The sequence below is a fragment of the Typopeltis vanoorti genome, chromosome 1 (assembly GCF_054136105.1).
Source record: "Typopeltis vanoorti isolate ZY-2024b chromosome 1, IOZ_Tvanoo_1.0, whole genome shotgun sequence".
Lineage (NCBI taxonomy): Eukaryota > Metazoa > Arthropoda > Arachnida > Uropygi > Thelyphonidae > Typopeltis > Typopeltis vanoorti.
The window spans coordinates 162,717,189-162,736,887 of NC_143549.1; the positions used below are offsets into that span (position 1 = coordinate 162,717,189).

The 19,699-nt window shown below is 34.0% G+C and overlaps 1 protein-coding gene across 3 annotated transcripts in view; it reads left to right on the forward strand.

The window, feature by feature from the left end:
- The window catches only part of LOC150110590 (phosphatidylinositol-3,5-bisphosphate 3-phosphatase MTMR4), a 360,520-nt gene that overhangs the window by 264,658 nt on the left and 76,163 nt on the right, over positions 1–19,699 (forward strand). The window contains exon 13 of one of the 3 annotated variants that reach the window (XM_090399910.1): positions 1,830–1,966. The exons of the other annotated variants lie outside the window; for them this stretch is intronic. Within the exon in view, the coding sequence (XP_090256036.1) occupies positions 1,830–1,841 (12 nt within the window). The 3' untranslated portion in view covers positions 1,842–1,966. Of the gene's footprint in view, positions 1–1,829; positions 1,967–19,699 lie in introns of those variants that run through there. 3 annotated transcript variants of the gene reach the window in all.

The window sequence follows — 19,699 nt, forward strand, 5'->3', positions numbered from 1 at the left end:
GTTTTTCTTTGAATATGAATAACTTGGTAAATCCCATCAAACCAGTTTAATGTAGATTGTTAATTAAAAGAAAATTATTAGGTGAAGGACCTTATGATCTCTATATATTAAACTCATTGGCATTCCCAAAATTTTTATTATTTTAAATTGCTTGGTTGCAAATAAGAGATATCTTTGCATGGGAAGTTTGTTGTGTTAAGAGAAGTTCTGATAGCCTGATATTAATTGTAACCTGGAAAATTAGATAAGGTTGATTACTATCTTTAAAGCCAACTGGAGTATTTCCTTTAAGTTGTGATTCAGAGAATGAGGCTACAATAAAGCTTCTGAAAATTTTTTGATGGAGATATAACTAAGTAAAATCTGTTGAAATAAAGAAAATAACAAATAACCACACTAAAGATATTTTATTAAGAAATATTCCATAAAATTACAGATTTCAACTGGTACATTTCAGATATTAAGTGCAACAAATTAACAAATGCATCAAAAATCATCCGTTAATTGGCTGCTTTTGAATTTTTCATTGTTTTTATTCTTCTACACTCAGAATGATTTATGATAAACTGAAATATCTGTAATTTAACCATTAACCACAGTAAGTAAAATCTTACTGTGGTTAATGTTTTCTTAATTTTATTTTATTTTCTCTGTAAATGAGCACAAATATATTTAATGATATGTATTGAGTTACTTGTTTTTATGTGATCTTGCACATTCATTTTTCATTAAAGGTTGACTTGAAATTTTTTTTTAATTGACTTCTCATAGCCAGTCATTTTTCACAACCTGTACTGTTGAAGAGTTAAGAAATGTAAAGGAAATAAATTAAACATCTGGTTTTAATTTACAACTTAACCAAAGTTAAGAATTTTGGAAAGCCTATTTACTATTACTATAACTAATTTTGTTTTCTGATCATATTTTAAAGAACTTTACATGTACACAGGAAATTGTTTTACTGGATAAATATGCATGTCTAGTTTAAACACTACCATGACATGACTCTCTCAGTGAGAAACTATTCAGTCTGTCGATTGGTCCCAGGTTTATCAGGAATTTACCCCATGATTTGGGGGGAGGGGGGTAAAAGATTGTTTCTTATAGTAGTTCAAACTAATCTTGGTAATCTAAAAGAAAAAATATAGCTCTTTAATGATTTGTTTCATGTGCAAAATGATGGAGCAGGAAGAAATCATTTCACTCTTACCACATCTGCAATGAACAGTAGTTCTCATATTGAATATTTGTTGATAACGACAGTCTTTCTCCTTAATAGTTAATTATCTCAGTAAAGCTAGTAGTTTTGTTATTGTAATAAGTGTTTTAAGAGCATAAAGATAATTTGTATTAATCCCCCTGAATGTGTTACATCATGGACTTAGTTGCCGTTGCCAAGAACAATATTACTTAAGTCTTGGCTTATTGATCATCTTATCATGCTTTGAGTTTATATACTGCACTGATTGCTGCAGCCATTTTGAGTTATCAATGTTAACTTATTTTCTTACTCTTTCTTAATGGGCTAAATGTCATTGATAAAGTTATTTGGAATTGCTGCTGCACTTTGTTTATTTTAAACAGAGTAGCATATTTAGCTTTCATTTATAAAAATGTGATTTTGGTATATGCTGACCTTGTTACCATGCAGCATATTTAATCTGTTCCATTTTTTTTTTCTCCTGACATTTAGAACACTTCATGAATGTGATAAGCTATCTTTTGTAGTATTATGTTATGTAACATAGTAATCTGATTGTGTTATGTATTTTATAAGCGGACCGTAGCATCATTTTTATTTATATTTTTCTGTTTTATCTATTATACAGATGATTATTTAATCAATTAGCCTCTTGAGGAGGGTATTGCAGAGCTATACATCAAAAGACACATATGAAATACAGTTATTGTCTGAATCTTTTCGGAAACATTGCTGCTAATCTATTCACTGAGAGGGAAGATGTTCAGGTAATGTTTAAGAATGCTGTGCAGGCTTTTTTCATCATCAGATGTAATTAACTACTAATAAGTTGCTGAATTTGAAAGCCTAGAGATAGCAGCAGGCAGCAGCTTCTGAAACTTGTATAATCTTAAGTTGGAAACAATTATGCGAAGGGCTTTCTTAGGTAACCAGTTAGAAAACTGGTATAAAACATCATAGCATGTACATTATATGATCTTTTGGCATAGTTGTAGGATATTCATTTTGCAGGATGAATATCATATTAGCTGTCATATTTAAGGTCTTGACATCATGTTTTTGTTATGTCTTAATTCTTAAGTGTTATATATATATATATATATATATTAGTTCGCCCTAAATTTGGGATGGAAACTGATAAGGTAATCACTAAGTGTATCTGTTATACAAATCGTAATATCTAATTGTATTCTGTTCTGTATGGGAAAACTTGGGTATACTTTGGTTGTCTCCATCATATGCATAAATAATGGAATTATATTTTCCAGAGAGTGCAATACACTTAATGTAACTGTAGTGATAGCTGTTTACTAGTATAGCTGTTATATGCTAGATGTAATGTATTTCTTACATGTGGCTTTCCTGTAGCATTCACAAGAAGATGTATGCTAATGTCTAAAAACTGAACATGAAGAGAGCTCTGTAAATATTGCAATCAGTTTTCTTCAGTTAGATCTAATCATCTACTAACATCTCAGCATCAGTGGGGGGGAGAGTAACATTTAGTTGAAGCTATTTAAGCATGCCTTTTATTCTAAGAAGAGGATAGAACACTTGCTTTGTGTGTGTGAAGAATTCCACCCACAAAAGATAGCATTTGATAACCCCCCCCCCCCACACACACACGAATAATATTTAATTTGCCAAATATTTCGGTCTGAATATTACAGACCATTTTCAGTGGCTACATAGGAATAGTTTTAAAAAACAAGGTGGGATACAAACAATTGATCATTCACACATAGAACGAGCCACGTGATGTCATATCGCTAAGTATTAGAAGAGTGAACATTTTTAAAGTCATAATTAAAGATATTAATTCAGAAATTCTTGTAATAATCTTAAATAACATTAGACTAATATAGGAAATTTACATAAAAAAAAATTAGTGTGTTATCCTGATTAAACTTGTCCAAATTTTTGATATAGATATGCAGTCATTACGATTCAAGTTAGGACGTTGAAGGACTCCACATTTTCTTTAAATAAACATTTAAATTTTTAGCGACATCTGTGTAGGAGGAGAGTCTTGGACCAAAGGATGTTGTGGCTTGTTTCTAATCCATGCTGAGCTAATCCAGATATCTCGGGTTTGTTGTGTTGAATTGATGATTGATGCTCTTGAATTCTTTTTTCTATAGAACGTCCAGTTGTCCAAAGTAGGAAAGATCACGGTTACACGGAACTTGATACACACCAGGTAGAGACAAGTTTGGGTGCTTATCTTTAGATGAAGGAAAATGGGTGGATAATTTGTTAATAGGTGTATAAATGGCTGTTAAATCATATTTCTTCAGAATTTCTTGAAATTTTTTTCTGAAATCCCGGAAATGTAAGGAATTGGAACTCAACGTATTGAGTCTTTGCTGTTCTGTGTTGGATTGTAAGAATCGAAAAGATGTTGTGTACCCTTTTTGGAGACGCCATTTAGTTTCATGTGATGTTTGATAGTTGAAAGTTCTATCTGTAATAAATGAGAAGTTGAACAATTAGTTTTGGATCGCGGATTAAACATTTTATGATTCCTGTTTTTTGACAAGGATGATGGGCAGATTCTTTGAGAATATAACGACATGTGAAAGTTGGTTTTCTGTAAACTGTTGTTGTAAGAATACCTGAAGGCGAACGGATGAGGAGGACGTCTAAAAATCATAACCATGGTAAACTTTATACAAGGATGTAAGGAATTGATACTGCTTAAAAAGGAAAGTAAGGAGTCTTTGTTGTGGGGCCATATAGCAAAGATGTCGTCTATATATCTAACTCAAAAGGATGGTTGAGGGAATATAGATGAGAACAGGACTTCTTCTAGATGTTCCAAATAAAAGTTGGCAAAAGCAGGAGCAAGTGGACTTCCCATGGCTGTTCCTTCCACTTGGTTGTAAAATTTGTTTTGATATTTTTTAATTATGACTTTAAAAATGTTTACTCTTCTAATAGTTAGCAATATGACATCACGTGGCTCGTTCTATGTGTGAATGATCAGTTGTTCGTATTCCACTTTGTTTTTTAAAACTATTCCTATGTGGCCACTGAAGATGGTCTGTAATATTCAGACCGAAATATTTGGCAAATTAAATATTATTCTTGTGTAAACATGTATATATTTCTAATCATTATGTCACAAGTATCGTTAAAGAATCATATCTTATTGTAGATTTAGCAGAAATTGGGGAGGTATGATGAATTTCTGTTCTGCTGTGAACAGTGCCAGTACCTATGGAAATATCTATAGAAGAGACATAATGCAGAAACTGTGTATGAGACAGTAGTTGAAGAGAATCTTTAAGAGGAAAGTTATCAACCAACTGAACTGCCCTCTTTTAAACAGCTGCTTTAAGAAGTTTGAGGACAGTTTTACATACACCACTCCAAATGTGAGAGCAGTATTTTGTAATTGGGTGGATTTGAGATGTGTACAGAATAAGTAGCTAGCTAGATGGAAAGTGATTTGAGCAATAATGATATAGAAGTGATGCGATCATGGAAGGGGAAAGTCTAGGAGTAAGAATCAGTCTGAGAGGAGAGATCTATTCTTAGCTATTAAATTGATCATTATCTAAGGTCTTTTTTACTAGAAAAAGAAACAGAACTTTGTTATGGACCATTGCAAGTGACTGTGTTTTTATCACCCCATTGAAGAGCAGTGTCAAGATTGGTATTTAAGATTCTTATAGCGATCTTGTAGCTTCAGATGCTCTAGTGCTATAAGGCATGTATAAGTAGGATGAAGTTAGTGAGAATGGTCATTTATGTATATGAGAAAGTGGATAGGTAAAAAATACTATTCTGAGAAACATGTACATTAGTTGAAAAATCTGAATGGAGAGAACACCCTATATTATAATGCACTGTGAGAAAACTACCAATCCAGTATAAAGGAAGGAATCCAGATCATAAAATGGCAATGCCAAACCATCTTTAAATGCCTTGGAAATATCAAGTGCAACAGTACAGTTTTCTCCAAACCTTTCATTGGAACTTGTCTAGAAGTGGATCTTGTACTTTTGGAATCTTTATTGATGACCACTAATTAGTTGTCAGTTCTTCATCTGTCAAAGAAGTTGGCTGTTGACAGCCCTCTCCATTAAACCTCAGACAACACCAAGGTGAAAACAATAAGCTGATAGTTCAATGGTAAACAGTGATCACTTTTTTTTGGAATTGGTGTATAAGGACATTCTTCTGTGCTCTAGGGTAGATGACAACTGAGTATAATATAGTGTAGAGATGATTAAAAAAAAAGATGTTATAAAGAACCTTTCTGGTATCCAGATTTTTTAGAATTGTTCTGATATCATCTTTTTCTTTATCTGGGATGCTGTATCACATGTCTTCCATTTAAAGAAGGAGATGGTTTATCTCTGCAAAAGTTGGATGAGAAGAAAGATGCCAAGAGGTCAGCTTTATCTTTAAGTGGTATTGCATTTGGGTGAGAGAGATGTTACGCCCTACAGCCCAACAACAATGTAGGCTGGTAAGTAATGAAGCTGGAATTCTCGTCTCAAGCCACATATGTAAAATAAGCTCTCTTGGATTACACTGGCACTTTTTTGGATACTGAATGGAAATTTTGAACAGTGTAGAATTTTTTTAAGCTGCTAAGTCTCCACTAAATGATGGTGGTTTTACAAGTTGGCATATGAATTTTATGCTTGATTTGAGACCATCACACTGCAATGAAATTCATATATCACCAGAAGGTAGTTAAAAGTAACCATGCCCACATTGGGATTAAAACTCATGATTTCTTTATTGAAAAGTAACTATTATATCTCCCCTTGCCAACTTGGCCAAACATAATAAGATTAGCACTAGTTTGATGCCTTCACTCTGTTGGCTGGGGACTGCTTTTTTATTCCCAGTTTGTTGCCTTTGAAAGTGTAGATGAATAACTGCTGAATGGACTTTGCATATTCCACATATGAATGCGATTTTAATTACTCTAGCTTAAATAAGTATTTTTCGATTATTAGTATGTAACTTTTGCTACATCAACAACATTTTATGTAACCTGTCAATAAAAGATTTACTGTATTTTTTCGTGTATAAGATGAATCCTACCTTTTTGAACCCAAAATTAAGAAATCAATATTTTAAACATAGAACACATTTGATGTTTTTTTAAATATTCAAAGTATATTTAATAATTAGGTAATATTTTTAAGATACATACTAAGAAATTATGCATCACTTTCAGTTCCGGGCATATCATTTTCTTCAACCTCTGTTTATTGACTACTGTCTTCTGAGTCACTGTCTATATATATGAGATCATCCTCATTTCCATTCATGGCATTGCTGATTTCACATTTCTTGGACTTCACAACCACCTCTTGCTTGACTCCATTCCATGAGTTTAGGACTCATTTGCAGTAATGGTTGTTTTTTTTTTTCACTCTTCCTGTCAGTGTCAAGTTATTACCTGCTTTTTGCATCCATTTATTCCATTCTTTCATCAGAGCTTTGAAAGGCTTGTTAATAGAAATATCTAGTGGCTGTAGCTGAACTATAAGTCCACCAGGAATAACTGCTAGCCATGTTCGCAAATCCGCTGCAACCCTTTTTGTCTTTTCTGTTAAATGCAGGAGTGTAGTCGGACCAGGGCAACGCCCTGGTACTTTTTTAAAACTATTAACATTTTGCGTAATTGATGACTTTTAACTTGAATTTTGAAGACAATCATATGACAGTCGTATTTTATTTTCAGACATTTTTATGGGCTAGTGCTCAAAATATTGTTATTGCATTAACTTACCCTGCCAAAGAGTTGCAGACATATGAATGCTTTCGTAGTTCTGATTGGTTTATTCAGAATCGGTTGTTAATGACTTTAATCGACAGAGTTAAGAAAGGCTAGTGATTGGCGGAAGCCTGTTCACGGAGACAAGATACCGGCAGTTTTGCCACGGCAACCCCGGGCCTCTCAACTGGTTACCCTCTTACCCCCCTCCGTGTATAAGACTGTCCCCAATTTTTGGTTTCAAAGTATCATCTTATGCACAGAAAAATACAGTAAATATTTTTTCCTTAATTTAGGGGGAACTATTAAAACATAAGAAGACAAAACCACACATCTCTTTGGGATACAGTTATGAGATAAAATCACTATTTTTTTTTAAAATCATTTCATATAGCATGTCATATTTTCATATTTCATATAACTTCACTTAGTGAAGTTATATTTCAAGTATATTTAAATAATGGCTTTATATGTTAAGCTGAATTGGTAAAAATCCCTTTAAAAATTGATAATTTTCTGTTTCTGCCCTTCCTTCCATATCTTATGTAGTATGGGAAGAAGCTTGCTGCAGTGTATGCCATTAAGGCAAGAAGTCTATTCAGTATCAGTAACGTACGATTAAGAAATTAAAAATGGCATAATATATTAGTTTAAGAATTGCAAATCCTTAATTTAGATGGTAAAGTTTTGATACCTTCTCCTGATTAGTACAGTTTTTGTAAAGAACATTCAAATTACAATCTCACTTAAAGATTTTATATAAGCTCATATTGTAAAATTCATATTACATATATGTTGTCTGCTCCATTTGTAAATTCTTATATCCGTGTCTATCCTGCCTTGTCTTTAACTTTCTTACTATGGTCGACCATCTCCAACTGCTGCCATATATATGCTTATGTCTTATCTCTCACTCTCTATAGTTTAGCAAATATATTTGTTTATCTACTTTGCCAGCTAGACTATGTATCGAGAGTGAGAGTGTAAGACGTTATTCAAAGACAATTCAGGTTTCTGAGATCGCATGCACGTTCCCCGCATTATTTTAAATTTATCCCTTTCAGTCAGTCATGGCAATTACATAAAAATTGTACATAATACTCACACACAGGTTCAGAATTTTTTGGAGATAGTGCATTGACACTTCACAGTTCAGTGTGTTGTTTACAAACTATTTATTTAGGCCCAAAGAATATTTATGATATACACACTAGACAGATACAAATTCCTCATTCCTCTAATTCTTGATTCTGAATTATCATAATATAGCATTATATGATCGTGAGACACACACTGGTGTAGTCTAATTAACTATTTTCTATACAATATCCCACTGGCATATTACATACAATAGATTCATGCACATTCTACACAGTTTTCAGAGATATAGCTACAAGTTTCTTCTTCACAAACAATCCTTTGCATTAATCAAAATGTTCTACAGGAATTGTCCTAACCTTTCTTTCATTCACTGTGTTGATCTCTTCCTTCCTAACGTCTTGTCACAATGTTTCCTTCAAGTAGGCGATCCACATAGACAATAGGCGAAGCCTCTCTGATCACAATTCTATTCCTTTTGATCACAAACGATTTAAATCTATGTATCTTCAAATACGAGCACATCTTGAGAATCCTGAAGGCAGATACACGAAGCCCATCTTTCTTTTTCCGACCACGGATGGCGGTGATTACAGGCAAGAGCAAGCATTGAAAATCCTGTAATAATTTTACTTACTACTGCGGTGCCTAATGTGTCTAGGCTTCCTTTGTTTTCAAATTCGCATGCTTTTCGAACTTGCCACGTGCTTACCTCCAGGCGTGTTGATGTCATCTTTGAATGCTTTTCGAATTCTTTGTCTTTGGTACTTGCTGACCTTTTGATGGGGTGATGTCATCTTTTGCAAGTCTCTTTAATTTTTTTTCTCATGGTAATCCTCTTTGTTCTTCACTAATCTTGCTGTAAATTTGCTGATTCGTGTGCCACATTATAGTAACAAAGAAAATTCCTTTTTGCTTAACACAATAATTTACAAGGAATTATATTTCGTTGAACTTTTTTCATGTCGTTTTTTTTTTTTTTTTTTTGTGCATTTCCTGAATTAAAACCATTGTAAAACCGAACATGATAAGTCATGGAATTACTTATGATGATGAGAGATTTTACAATATCACACTGTGTGTCACAACATCACCTTTCAGCAGTTCTTTCTTTTAAGGTTGCACCGTGGTGAATTCTACTTGTTGGAGTTTGTTATTGTAGCGGTTACTATATTGAGAACCTACTGTATTTTCCTGGCTTTTTCATTTGTTCACTATGGTATCTGTGTGCACGGCATAATGTTACAATATGTAATTTAGGGTGTTTTCCTGAGGCTAACTTTTAATTCTAAATATATTTTGTTTCCTGACAAAATGCCATTATCAAATACCTGCTGTACGAGGTGTGACAATTTAATTCCCGGAATGGCTGTAGTGTCCCCGTGTGGTGATTTGGTTGGAGTCACATGAGTAATCATCTCTGTACATGTTTTACTTAACGTGTGTGCAAACCTCAAGCCAATAGACCATTTGCGAGTTGGCTATTGCAAAAAAAGTAGAGATCTGCATGGAAAATTTGGCATAAAAATGTGTGATTGAAATTTGGAGCAGCATGTTAACATCAAATTTTGTGTGAAAATTGGCAAAACTGCTACTGAAACATTGGAGCTGTTGAAAGTGGCATATGTTGTGGATGCTCTGAAAAAGTCAAGTCTGACGATTAAGTTTGTAATTAATGGCTGATGAATTGCAAATGAATCAAGAAACAGTCAGGGTAATTTTAACTGAAGAATTGGGTATGCGAAAGATTTCTGCGAAGTTTGTGCCTCGGATCTTGATGGACGAACAGAAGCAGCAGTGGCTTCAAGTTGCAACTGATCTTTCTGGAAATAAGCACATTTCTGAGAGTAATTACAGGTGACAAAAGATTGTACTGGTACTTCCAGTACGATCCCAAAACAAAATGCCAGAGCATGCAGTAGAAAACCCTGAGTTCACCGGGGTCAACCAGCAATGCTATTTAGAGGTGCTGAAAAGATTACGAGATTCTGTTCTGAGAAAAAGACCTGAATTGTGGCCTGACAAGTGGATCATCCATCACAACAATGTGTCAAGCCATAGTGCGCTCATCCTGAGAGAATTGCTCACCAAAACATCGATTTTCTGATATTCAGCATAATGTGATAAAGGAACTCAAGAGTATTCTGGAAAAAGAGTTCCAGGCCTGTTTCCAAAAATGGGAACACTATCAAAACCAGTGTATAAATGCACAAGGGGACTACTTCGAAGGCGATGGCAGCCACTAATGTATAGTTCTGAATGTCGGTTTTTTACAGGTGCATTCTGGGAATTGTCACAACTCGTATACAGAATACTATGATAGTACTATGTGAAAAGTTTATGTTATTACTAACATCCTATAAACAATTTTGCTCCGAATTAATCTTTTATCTGTCAAGATTTCAGCATTGTCAGACCTTATACTTCAGCCTTATAAAGCATTTCTTACTGCATTAAACACCTGGTTTTTTCTAATCTTTCCTTTTCCACATTCTGTTTAAATTGACCCTACCACCTGTTATTTGTCTGTTTATGTCATTTATGTATGTTTATCTGATTATGTCAATCTATAAGTTTTGGGAAGCGCTCATTATAAATTGTTCATAAGTCGTTTTTTTTTTTTAATTATTAATTACTTTTAAACTATTTTTTATCTCTTAAACTTTTTACAGTTGCTGCTTGGAACTCTAATAGTGTAATCATATACTTCAGCTGTGACCGAGACACATATGTACATGGTCTGTCTCCCAGATGATGTCCACATAACATTGAATGAAATATATTAAAATTTTTGATTAAATTCTATACAGGTATCCCTCGATGTTACCGCGTATATCAAAATTGGGTTAATCAAATCTAATAATCAATGGTAAAAATTACAATTCGTCCATGATCGATTACTGTATTAATAATTCTTTTTATATGGTACTCTTTTAGGAAAGATAAAAAATGAATGCAAAGTAAATGTTTAATAAATGCTTCTACCTACATTATTTACTGCAAATTTTTTTTATCAAAAGAAGTTATCAAGAGTCGTTTGAACAGTTTTAGTTTTTTTCTTATCGGCATAAATTCTACGAAAACAAGCAAAATGACTCTCCAGACCTCGGAAAACAAGCAATAAAACATAAAGAAAAAACACTACAAATATAATACATGATGATACAAATTCAGTGGATATTGAATGCAACATTATTTCACAGCCGAATATAGAAACTACAAGAGTTGAAATGCGAATGCAAGCATAAGCATCCTTATGGGCAACTCGTAGTAAAGGTGAAGTAAGCTCCAGATCACTTTCCTTAGTATTTTCCATAATGTAAAGCACATCTCCTAGAGGACATATATGATAAATAAGCCTTTTGCTCTCTATTTCAGTAATACATGATGGTTTATTTATTTTCAGTTACAATCTAGAAATTATTGAACAAAGAATTAAAAAAAAAAAAAACTAAATCATACTATACTGACATCAGAGGTCGCAGTATCTCTCAGATACAATTTACCGTCAAATATCACAAATATTTACATAACATGTGTTAAACCAAACTGACAATAAAAAACAGTGCATAGTATTACTTGTAACATATGAATGCACAGCTATTCATGACCTCCAAGCTATACACTGAATTGTGTAAGAATATTTATGTTAAACATTTTGCATGTATCTGTCAGATCAGTTGCAAGCTCTGGAGGGTTAAACACTCATTAATCAAAATTCTTGCCTCAATTAATTTCGCCACATTAAGCAAGGGATACCTGCATATATTTTTTGTTACATGCATAAGCCCTGAAAGTTACCTAAATGTCTAGTACACATGTTCCATTAAAACTATTTACTGAAAGAAATATTCTTGTTCTACCTCTGTAGACTTGAGTGTAAACATCTTTTCAAGAAAATTACCGTACTTCAGAAAATTATCCATGAGGAGCAAACACTTAGCTGTATGGCTTGACAGTTTTTCTGTACAATCCTTTCATAGTGATGAAAGTTTGTCTTTCCTACTTGTCTTCAGTATTAGAACTTTGTCTTGCAACTAAATAAAAATGCTCTAACTTCAATCTCATCCACTGTCTGGAGTAAATTCAAGTTGAAGAAAAACAGTAGACAAAATTACTAAATTATATTATATATTATATAAATTATATTATAACTAAATTAAATTATAATGGTAAATCAAATGTCACAACATGGTAATAAAAGAAAACTGCATTACATTTCTGTAAACAGGGGGATGGCTAATATGTTTAATTATATTATTATTATAGTGGCCTCCAGGGAGTCAAGTCATCGAGAGGCTACATACTACACATATCAGCTGTCATACCTGTTCTTGAATTCATTCGCACTACTTGCACACATAACAATGGCAATCCATTCCAATCACTCACCACTATGAGAGAAAAATTGAGATCTCACTCCTTTCTTGGTGGCAATCATTCTCAGCTTCCAAGGATGCCCTCTCATCCTCCCCCCCCACCCTCCATAAAATGAGAAATTCCATCAACTGAAATCCTGTATGACCCTTTCAGAAGTTGAAGTTCTCAATTATATCACTGCTCTTTCACCTGTTTGCTAGTTCTGCAGTTTACAAATCCTCAATATGGCTTCATAATCAGTATTCCATATCCCTGATATCATTTTTAACCAGTATTCCTGATATCATTTTTAACACTCTCCTTTGCACTTTCTCCATTGTATCAGAATCACTATGAAACAAGCAGACACGATCTGCACACAAAAGTCTGAGTGAGGTCTTATCAAGGCCTTGTAAAGAGGTAGAATGATATCCTTATCTTTGTGTGTCAAAAGTTGTTTCAGCATTGCAATTATTCTCTGAATTATATTTGCAATCTTAGCTATATTGCCCTTGAACTTCAACTTCCTATCTACATATCCTTTCCTTTAGTGTTGAATTGGGATCAATATTCATTTCAGACAAATTTTGTAGACTACAACTGTGTTGGAATTAATTACTTTGATTTTCTGACATTTCGATCTTCATATTAAGATCGTCATCTGGAGTATACACATATATTTACAGAGATAAGCTATATTACATTTCAAACAGTATGCAAAAGAGACAATAATTTGATCAACTGCCTTCACCTCTAGTGGGAAAAAAAAAACTACAGCAATCCCTTGATTAATGCACCTAATGCGTTCTTTAAAACAGGCGCATTAATCGAATATAATAACCTATGGGAAAAAGTATAATTCGTTCCTCAGATTTCTTTTTTGACCCTTAAGTTTTTTTATAAAAGAATTAGGGTATGTCTCAGGGCCTAGTTAAAGGAAAACCATTAAGCTGAAAGACTATAAAACATATTCAGAATATAAATTTATTATTCTGCTTCTTAACAGAGAATTGAGCTGACGTAGTTTGGCTGGCATTCTGTTTCTTTTTTTCATACAACTGACGGTATGGCCCTATTGCCCCTTCTGTAAATTTTCTGGTTCTCTCTTCACCAGGGTCAGTATCTAAGCATTGCTGCTCAAAAACTTCGATTGTACAAAAACTATTTTCAAATTGTTTCTGTGAAACCTCTTTGGGCTTGTCAGTGATTAAATTTTCTTTATATTCTTCAGGATCTTCCCACTGTGCATCTAAATTTAGCAGGTCAGAATCACTGAACTTCTCAGAATGAGAGTTAATTAACTTCAATTCATTTGAAAAGCCTCTAAAATTATTTGCACAATGTGGAAGAATGTGCTTCCAAACTGCTTGCATATTGCTAGCAGTAATTTCATTCGACTTTGCGACTTTATAACCAGTCTGAGATTTCTCTGATTTGGCTAGAAAAATCTTGGAAGGCATTCACTTCCAAAAAAAAAGGTCAATTTTATCGACAATAAGTATTTGTTGACCATAATAGTCCCCTTTTTAACACAATTTTCTTCAAAATCTCTGGATATCTCCTTATCTGCAATTGCAGCTTCTCCTGTGATTAGAACATTATGTAGGCTATTTCTCTTTTTGAAACGCTCAAATCACCCAGCACTAACATGGAATTCTTCTTATTTTCCATCATTGATAGTGTCGTTCCTTTTTATTATTAATTGTGTTTCTTTGATTTTTTCTTAATTACTCGTTTACACCTTGTATGTATATATCTCACAACTTTACCTTTATTGATTTTATTTATTCTCTACACTTAAGATCCTAATTTAAAATTTGGCTTTGGTGCTAGTTGCAGAAATGCTATCTACAGAATTTGGCCAATTCCTAGATTGATCAAGTGCATTAATTACTTAGAAAAGGGTATGCCTCGGGCAGAAGACAAATCCTGTGTTTCGACTGTCTGGAGTTACTTCCCGATAAGATACTGGCAAATTTATTTGTTTCGCTATGCCAGCCAATACCATTAGGTTAGAAAGACCTCTTAACCAAGGCAAAACTCTCAGATAATAAGCAGAGATAATCAATCTATCTATATCACTTTTGTTAACTATCATTTGCGGTCGTGGTTTTAAACATGCTATTCTGTTCTGCTCAGGTTCCGATTAAAAAAAGAGTGGGGCATTGAATTCATTCTCAGGCCAAGAATCAAGTAAAATATGCAGTACATTTATTGAAGTCATAAGAATACATATTTGCATTCATACACTCTATTAAATTATTGTCATTCTAAGTTAGGGAATTGTTTAAGACAACTGAGTTTCAAATCAATTAGATTCAACATGTAACCTTTCTATAAAATTAAACACTACCTTCATACAATATACAGGATCTAAATTCTCATCAACAATTACTCTACTAAGATTTATCAATCACCTTGTAATAACATACTTGACACAATTCATCTAATATAACATCCTCTAAAGAATTGATCACAGGAGTTACGCCACTGCTTCCTATACCAATCACTTAAAAGTCCTACACTAGGATGTCTTTGTACATTAATTCACAGCATTTCATCTTTTCAAACGGAAAAGGAAATCAAAAACTGTATATTACCAACTCCTGTGATGTTCAGCGAATTCGTTACTTAGTTCATAATTCAGCTTGCATTGCTCTATCCTTTTCTCTCAAATCGTGATTAGATGTCTCATTCTGGCTTTGATCCACGTGGTCACTCAAGGAGGTCATTCGATCTGGTTATCTCGAAAGCTGCTGTTGTGCCCGTGCTTGGCGTGCTCCATCGTTGCTTGTCTTCGTCTGCATTGCCGTCCCGATTATCGTACTCAGCTATTCCTCTCCGAAGACGTACCGAGCCTGGACTCTGGAACAAACCGGTGTCGACATCAAATAGCAGAAGGCAATCCAGAACCCTCGGTGAGGCGGGAGAGAGAGTGACCCAACATCCAAGGGGAAAAAAAAGCCTATGAAAGGAGTGCAGACTCCTTTTATGTTGCACACTTTGTGCCCCCTTTACAGCTACGTTTTTTTTCCGCTCAGCACCAATCTTTTTTTTTTCACGCGAGACGTTTCTCCATACCGCATCTTCTTATGCACACGGGTTGATCTTCTCCTCAGCATCTTCTGAGAAATATGAGCGTGCCACTCGCTGTGCAAGTGCTACTGCCGTAGGCCAAGCATTCACCTGAAATCTCGCCAGCGGACTTCAAACTTTTGTTTTTACATTTTGATAAACACTTCACATAAAACACCTTTTAATTGTTACACTTTACAAATAGATCACTTTACTTAAATATATTTTTGTAATTCCATTTTAATGGCATTCATTTATAGCCCCCTTTTTACAATTTGCTTCTTTATTTAAACAGAGGTATCTCTTTGTTGATTTGTTATATTTGTTAAATCTTGAGTGAATTATTTCTATAGTGAAAGTAGTTCATTCACGATCTAACAATAGCCCTTTCTTTCCAGGTTACAAAGAGACAGTGCTTTTGATTTAATAAGGCCAGTGTTTAGCAGGATCCGTGTTTGGTTACAATCTTCGATCCATGTAAAAAGACGTCTCTCTAATTCAATAATTATAATACTTTGATTTCGAGTGCATGCATGATGAACTTGAAGTAGCCTTACCTTTCGCTTTGTATTCAGCAGTTGATTCACCCATTTTTGTGTTCTTGTCCTATCTTTGCTCTGGGCATGCCTTGTTCATTTTTCTTTATTATTTATTATTTCACGTTTTTCTTCCAATAAGATTACTTTTCAAATCATTTTCACACTTCTATATTTTGCTCGCTAATTCTTTTACTCATGATTAAAGGTTAGAAAAATAATTTAAAATAAAAAGATAAGGAAAACAATTGCACGAGATATGATCAGCAAAATGCTATGTAAAGCAGACGTCATAAATTTTGGCAGTAAATTTGGAACATAGTGTACATGGAAATAGTGTAGTATGCCATTAAAAAATAACTTTGTAAAATGTTTCAAATCTGTAACTAAATTATTTCATCCTGGTGAGTGAATTTTTAAAATAGTTAGCCATAAAATGTATAGATCGAAAATTTTTAAAATCTGTAACATTTATTTTTAAGATGTATGTAGGTGCATTAATTGAATTTTAGAGGCGCACTAATCGAATTCAGGTATCGAAAAAAATGACACACATCGGGGCCCGCATTAATCGAGGGATTGCTGTACATTAAAGTTATATTCTGTTTATAACATCATCAGAGAACAAATTCATATAGATAGCTTTATTACATTGGTGTACTAATTTAACATGTGAGTTGTTATATTAGAGTTAAGATCCTGGATTATTTACAGTCCTATTTATAATTAACTCTTAGACGAAAAGGTTATGTGAATAGAGTATGCGCTTTCCATATTCTTGGGATTTTTAGACTATCATTGTTAAGATCAGGTGATTGAAAAGAATTTCACAGGCCTCCTTAAATTTATGTTCATACCATGTTTTGGTGTGACATAAACAATAGGTACCTTTCCAGTCAATTCTATGTAGAGTATTCAGGGCATGATCAGAAAGGCTAGCTTGACCAAGGTTATTATATTTAATGTGCCATTTATCCTTTTTTTGGATAGGAATTGTGCATCCTGTTTCCCCTATATATGGTAGATTACAGGTGCAATGAATACAGTATACTCCAAGGTGGGCCAGCAAAGTGGGTCCTTGGATGCATTTGAATAAGTTCTTTAATTTTCATGAGGTTTAAAGATGCTGTATTTCTGTTGTATTTCGTTTATTTTATCTGCTATCCATTTAATGTACGGAATGGTTACAGTTTTATTGTAATCCAGTTTATTTTGGTTATTAAGTGGGTCTTTAAAGAATTATTTTGATATTATTTTGGCTGTAGCCATTTTTCAGGATGGTATTGCTGATAATGTTTAATTCATCTTTAAGTGCTTATTCACTGGAGTAAATCTTCAAAGCCCTGTTTTTTAGTGTGTTATGACACCTAGTTTTTGTGTAGAGTGGTGGTGGTAAGAGTTTGTGTATATGTTGGCCAGTATGTGCAGGCTTCCGGTAAACAGAGGAGGAAAGACTGCCAGAAGGAAGACGTGTGGTAAATGTATCTAGAAACAAACAACACAAATGCATACAAATGTAGGCATTTGTGTTGTTTGTCTGGGTAGCTGAGGAAGGTGTCTAATGTCTGGGGCCATGGGATCAGATATCGAAAACCTCGTCAGTGAATCTAAGCCAGATTTTGGGTTTTAAGGTAAAGGGAATCTAGAGCACATTGCTCAAAAGTTTCCATATAAAAGTTGGCGATTGGGGGGGGGGGAGTTAATGGTGAGCCTGGCTGTGCCTTCTTTTTGTAGGTAGAAAGTGTTTTGCCACACCAAATAGTCAGAACATAGTACATGTGCAAAGAGTGTTGTGATTTATAGGAATTTGTCCTATAAAAGAATTGATAGGTACATTTGGGAAGAGGGCAGAGACATCAAAATTGACTAATAAATCATTATTTCCAGGGTGATGTCTTTAATTTTGTTTACAAAGTATTGTTTGTTTTTAATATCAACAGGGGGGGGAATGACCTACCAACTTCTTGTTGATGCTAGTTTCTTGGCTAGATGATAATTGGGGCTGTCTATACCTTCAACTATAATCCAGAGTGCAAATCTTGAGTAAACCATAGTTTCTTAACTGTATCCTTGGACCAAGAAGTGACTAATATAATAATATAACAACTCTCATGTTAAATTAGGACACCACTTTTTCTGTAATAAAACTATCTATATGAATTTGTTCTCTGATGATGTTATAAACAGAATATAACTTTGATGTAGTTTTTTTTTTTCCACTAGAGGTCGGGCCAGTAGAGTAACGGTTGATCACATCATTGTATCTTTGACATACTGTTTGAAATGTAATATAGCTTGTCTCTGTATATATGCGTGTGTTTACTCCAGATGATGACATTATTATGAAGGGAAAAGAAATGTCGGGAAAAGAAAGTAATTAATTCTAACAAAGTTGTAGTCTCCATGATTTATCTGAAATGAATTCCTATCTACCAAACTCCAAGATTCCTAGCTTGATCAGTTTCCTCTAGTATAATCGCATCAGTATAATATGACATTGGATATCTAATCAGACCAAAGTGCATGACTTTACATTTGAACTCTTAACATTGAACTCACATCCATTTTCCCATGCCCATAATTCCAGCCTATTCAAATCATTCTCCAAGTATTGCATATCATCTGCATTCCTGATTACCCTTATGACAAGTGAAATGCAGCAAATAGCTGCATTTCACCTGTTCAAATCCTTCCTGTTTTCATTAATGTAAAGATTGAATAACAGTGGACCAAGGACTGATTGTCTTAAATACCACTGGTTGCCTTAAATCTTGTAGACTTACATTACTCTCACATACCACTTTTTGATATCTGTCAGTCAGCTACCCTCTTATCCATGCTATTTCTATAATCCAAACCTATATTCTCCAGTTTATGCAACAATCTTCCATGCCGTATTCTGTCAAAAGCTCCTTAGCAAAATCTAAAATTATCATAGTGTATCCATTCCTGTTGTTTAACTCAGTGGTGACATTATTATAGAATGTGAGTAAGCTGGTAAAACATCTTTCCTTAGTAAACCCATGCTATTTGTTGCAAAGTAGAGATTCTCTGTCATCCCATTTCTGAATGCAAACCCTAACCAACTTTTTCAAAATCTTCATCACCACCACTTCAGAGAATCTCTGTTAATGGGTCGATAGTTGGATACATCAGTCTTTACACCAACCTTGTGTAATGGGATTACCATACATTCTTTCCAATCCTGTGGAATCTTCCCTTTCCTGAAACTCACATTATATAGCCTGGTCAAAGGAATAGCCAGTTCAGCTGAACACTCTGAACATCCTTGCTTATATACCATCAGTCCCTATTGCTGAATTCTTATTCAGTTTGTGCAACTGCTCTAATACCTCCTCCTCATACACCTGACTTTCTTCATTCATTGAAGAGGTAGCAGTGAGCACAACACTGCTTATTCCAGGTTGATAGCTTTTAGCAAAATGAGCTAAAAATGCACCTGTCACCCTCACACTATCTACATTCAGTATTTATTCTTTCATATTTATTCTTTCTTTTACTTGCAGCATAACAATAGAATTCTTTTGGGTTTTCTTTAGCTTGCAGAGCCAGTTTCTTTTCATACTCAAAAGACTTTGCTTAAAATAATCATGACTCTTCTGGTCTACTGCTTATAATTATCATAACTGACATCATCCTTATGCACACACTGTTCCTTCCACATCA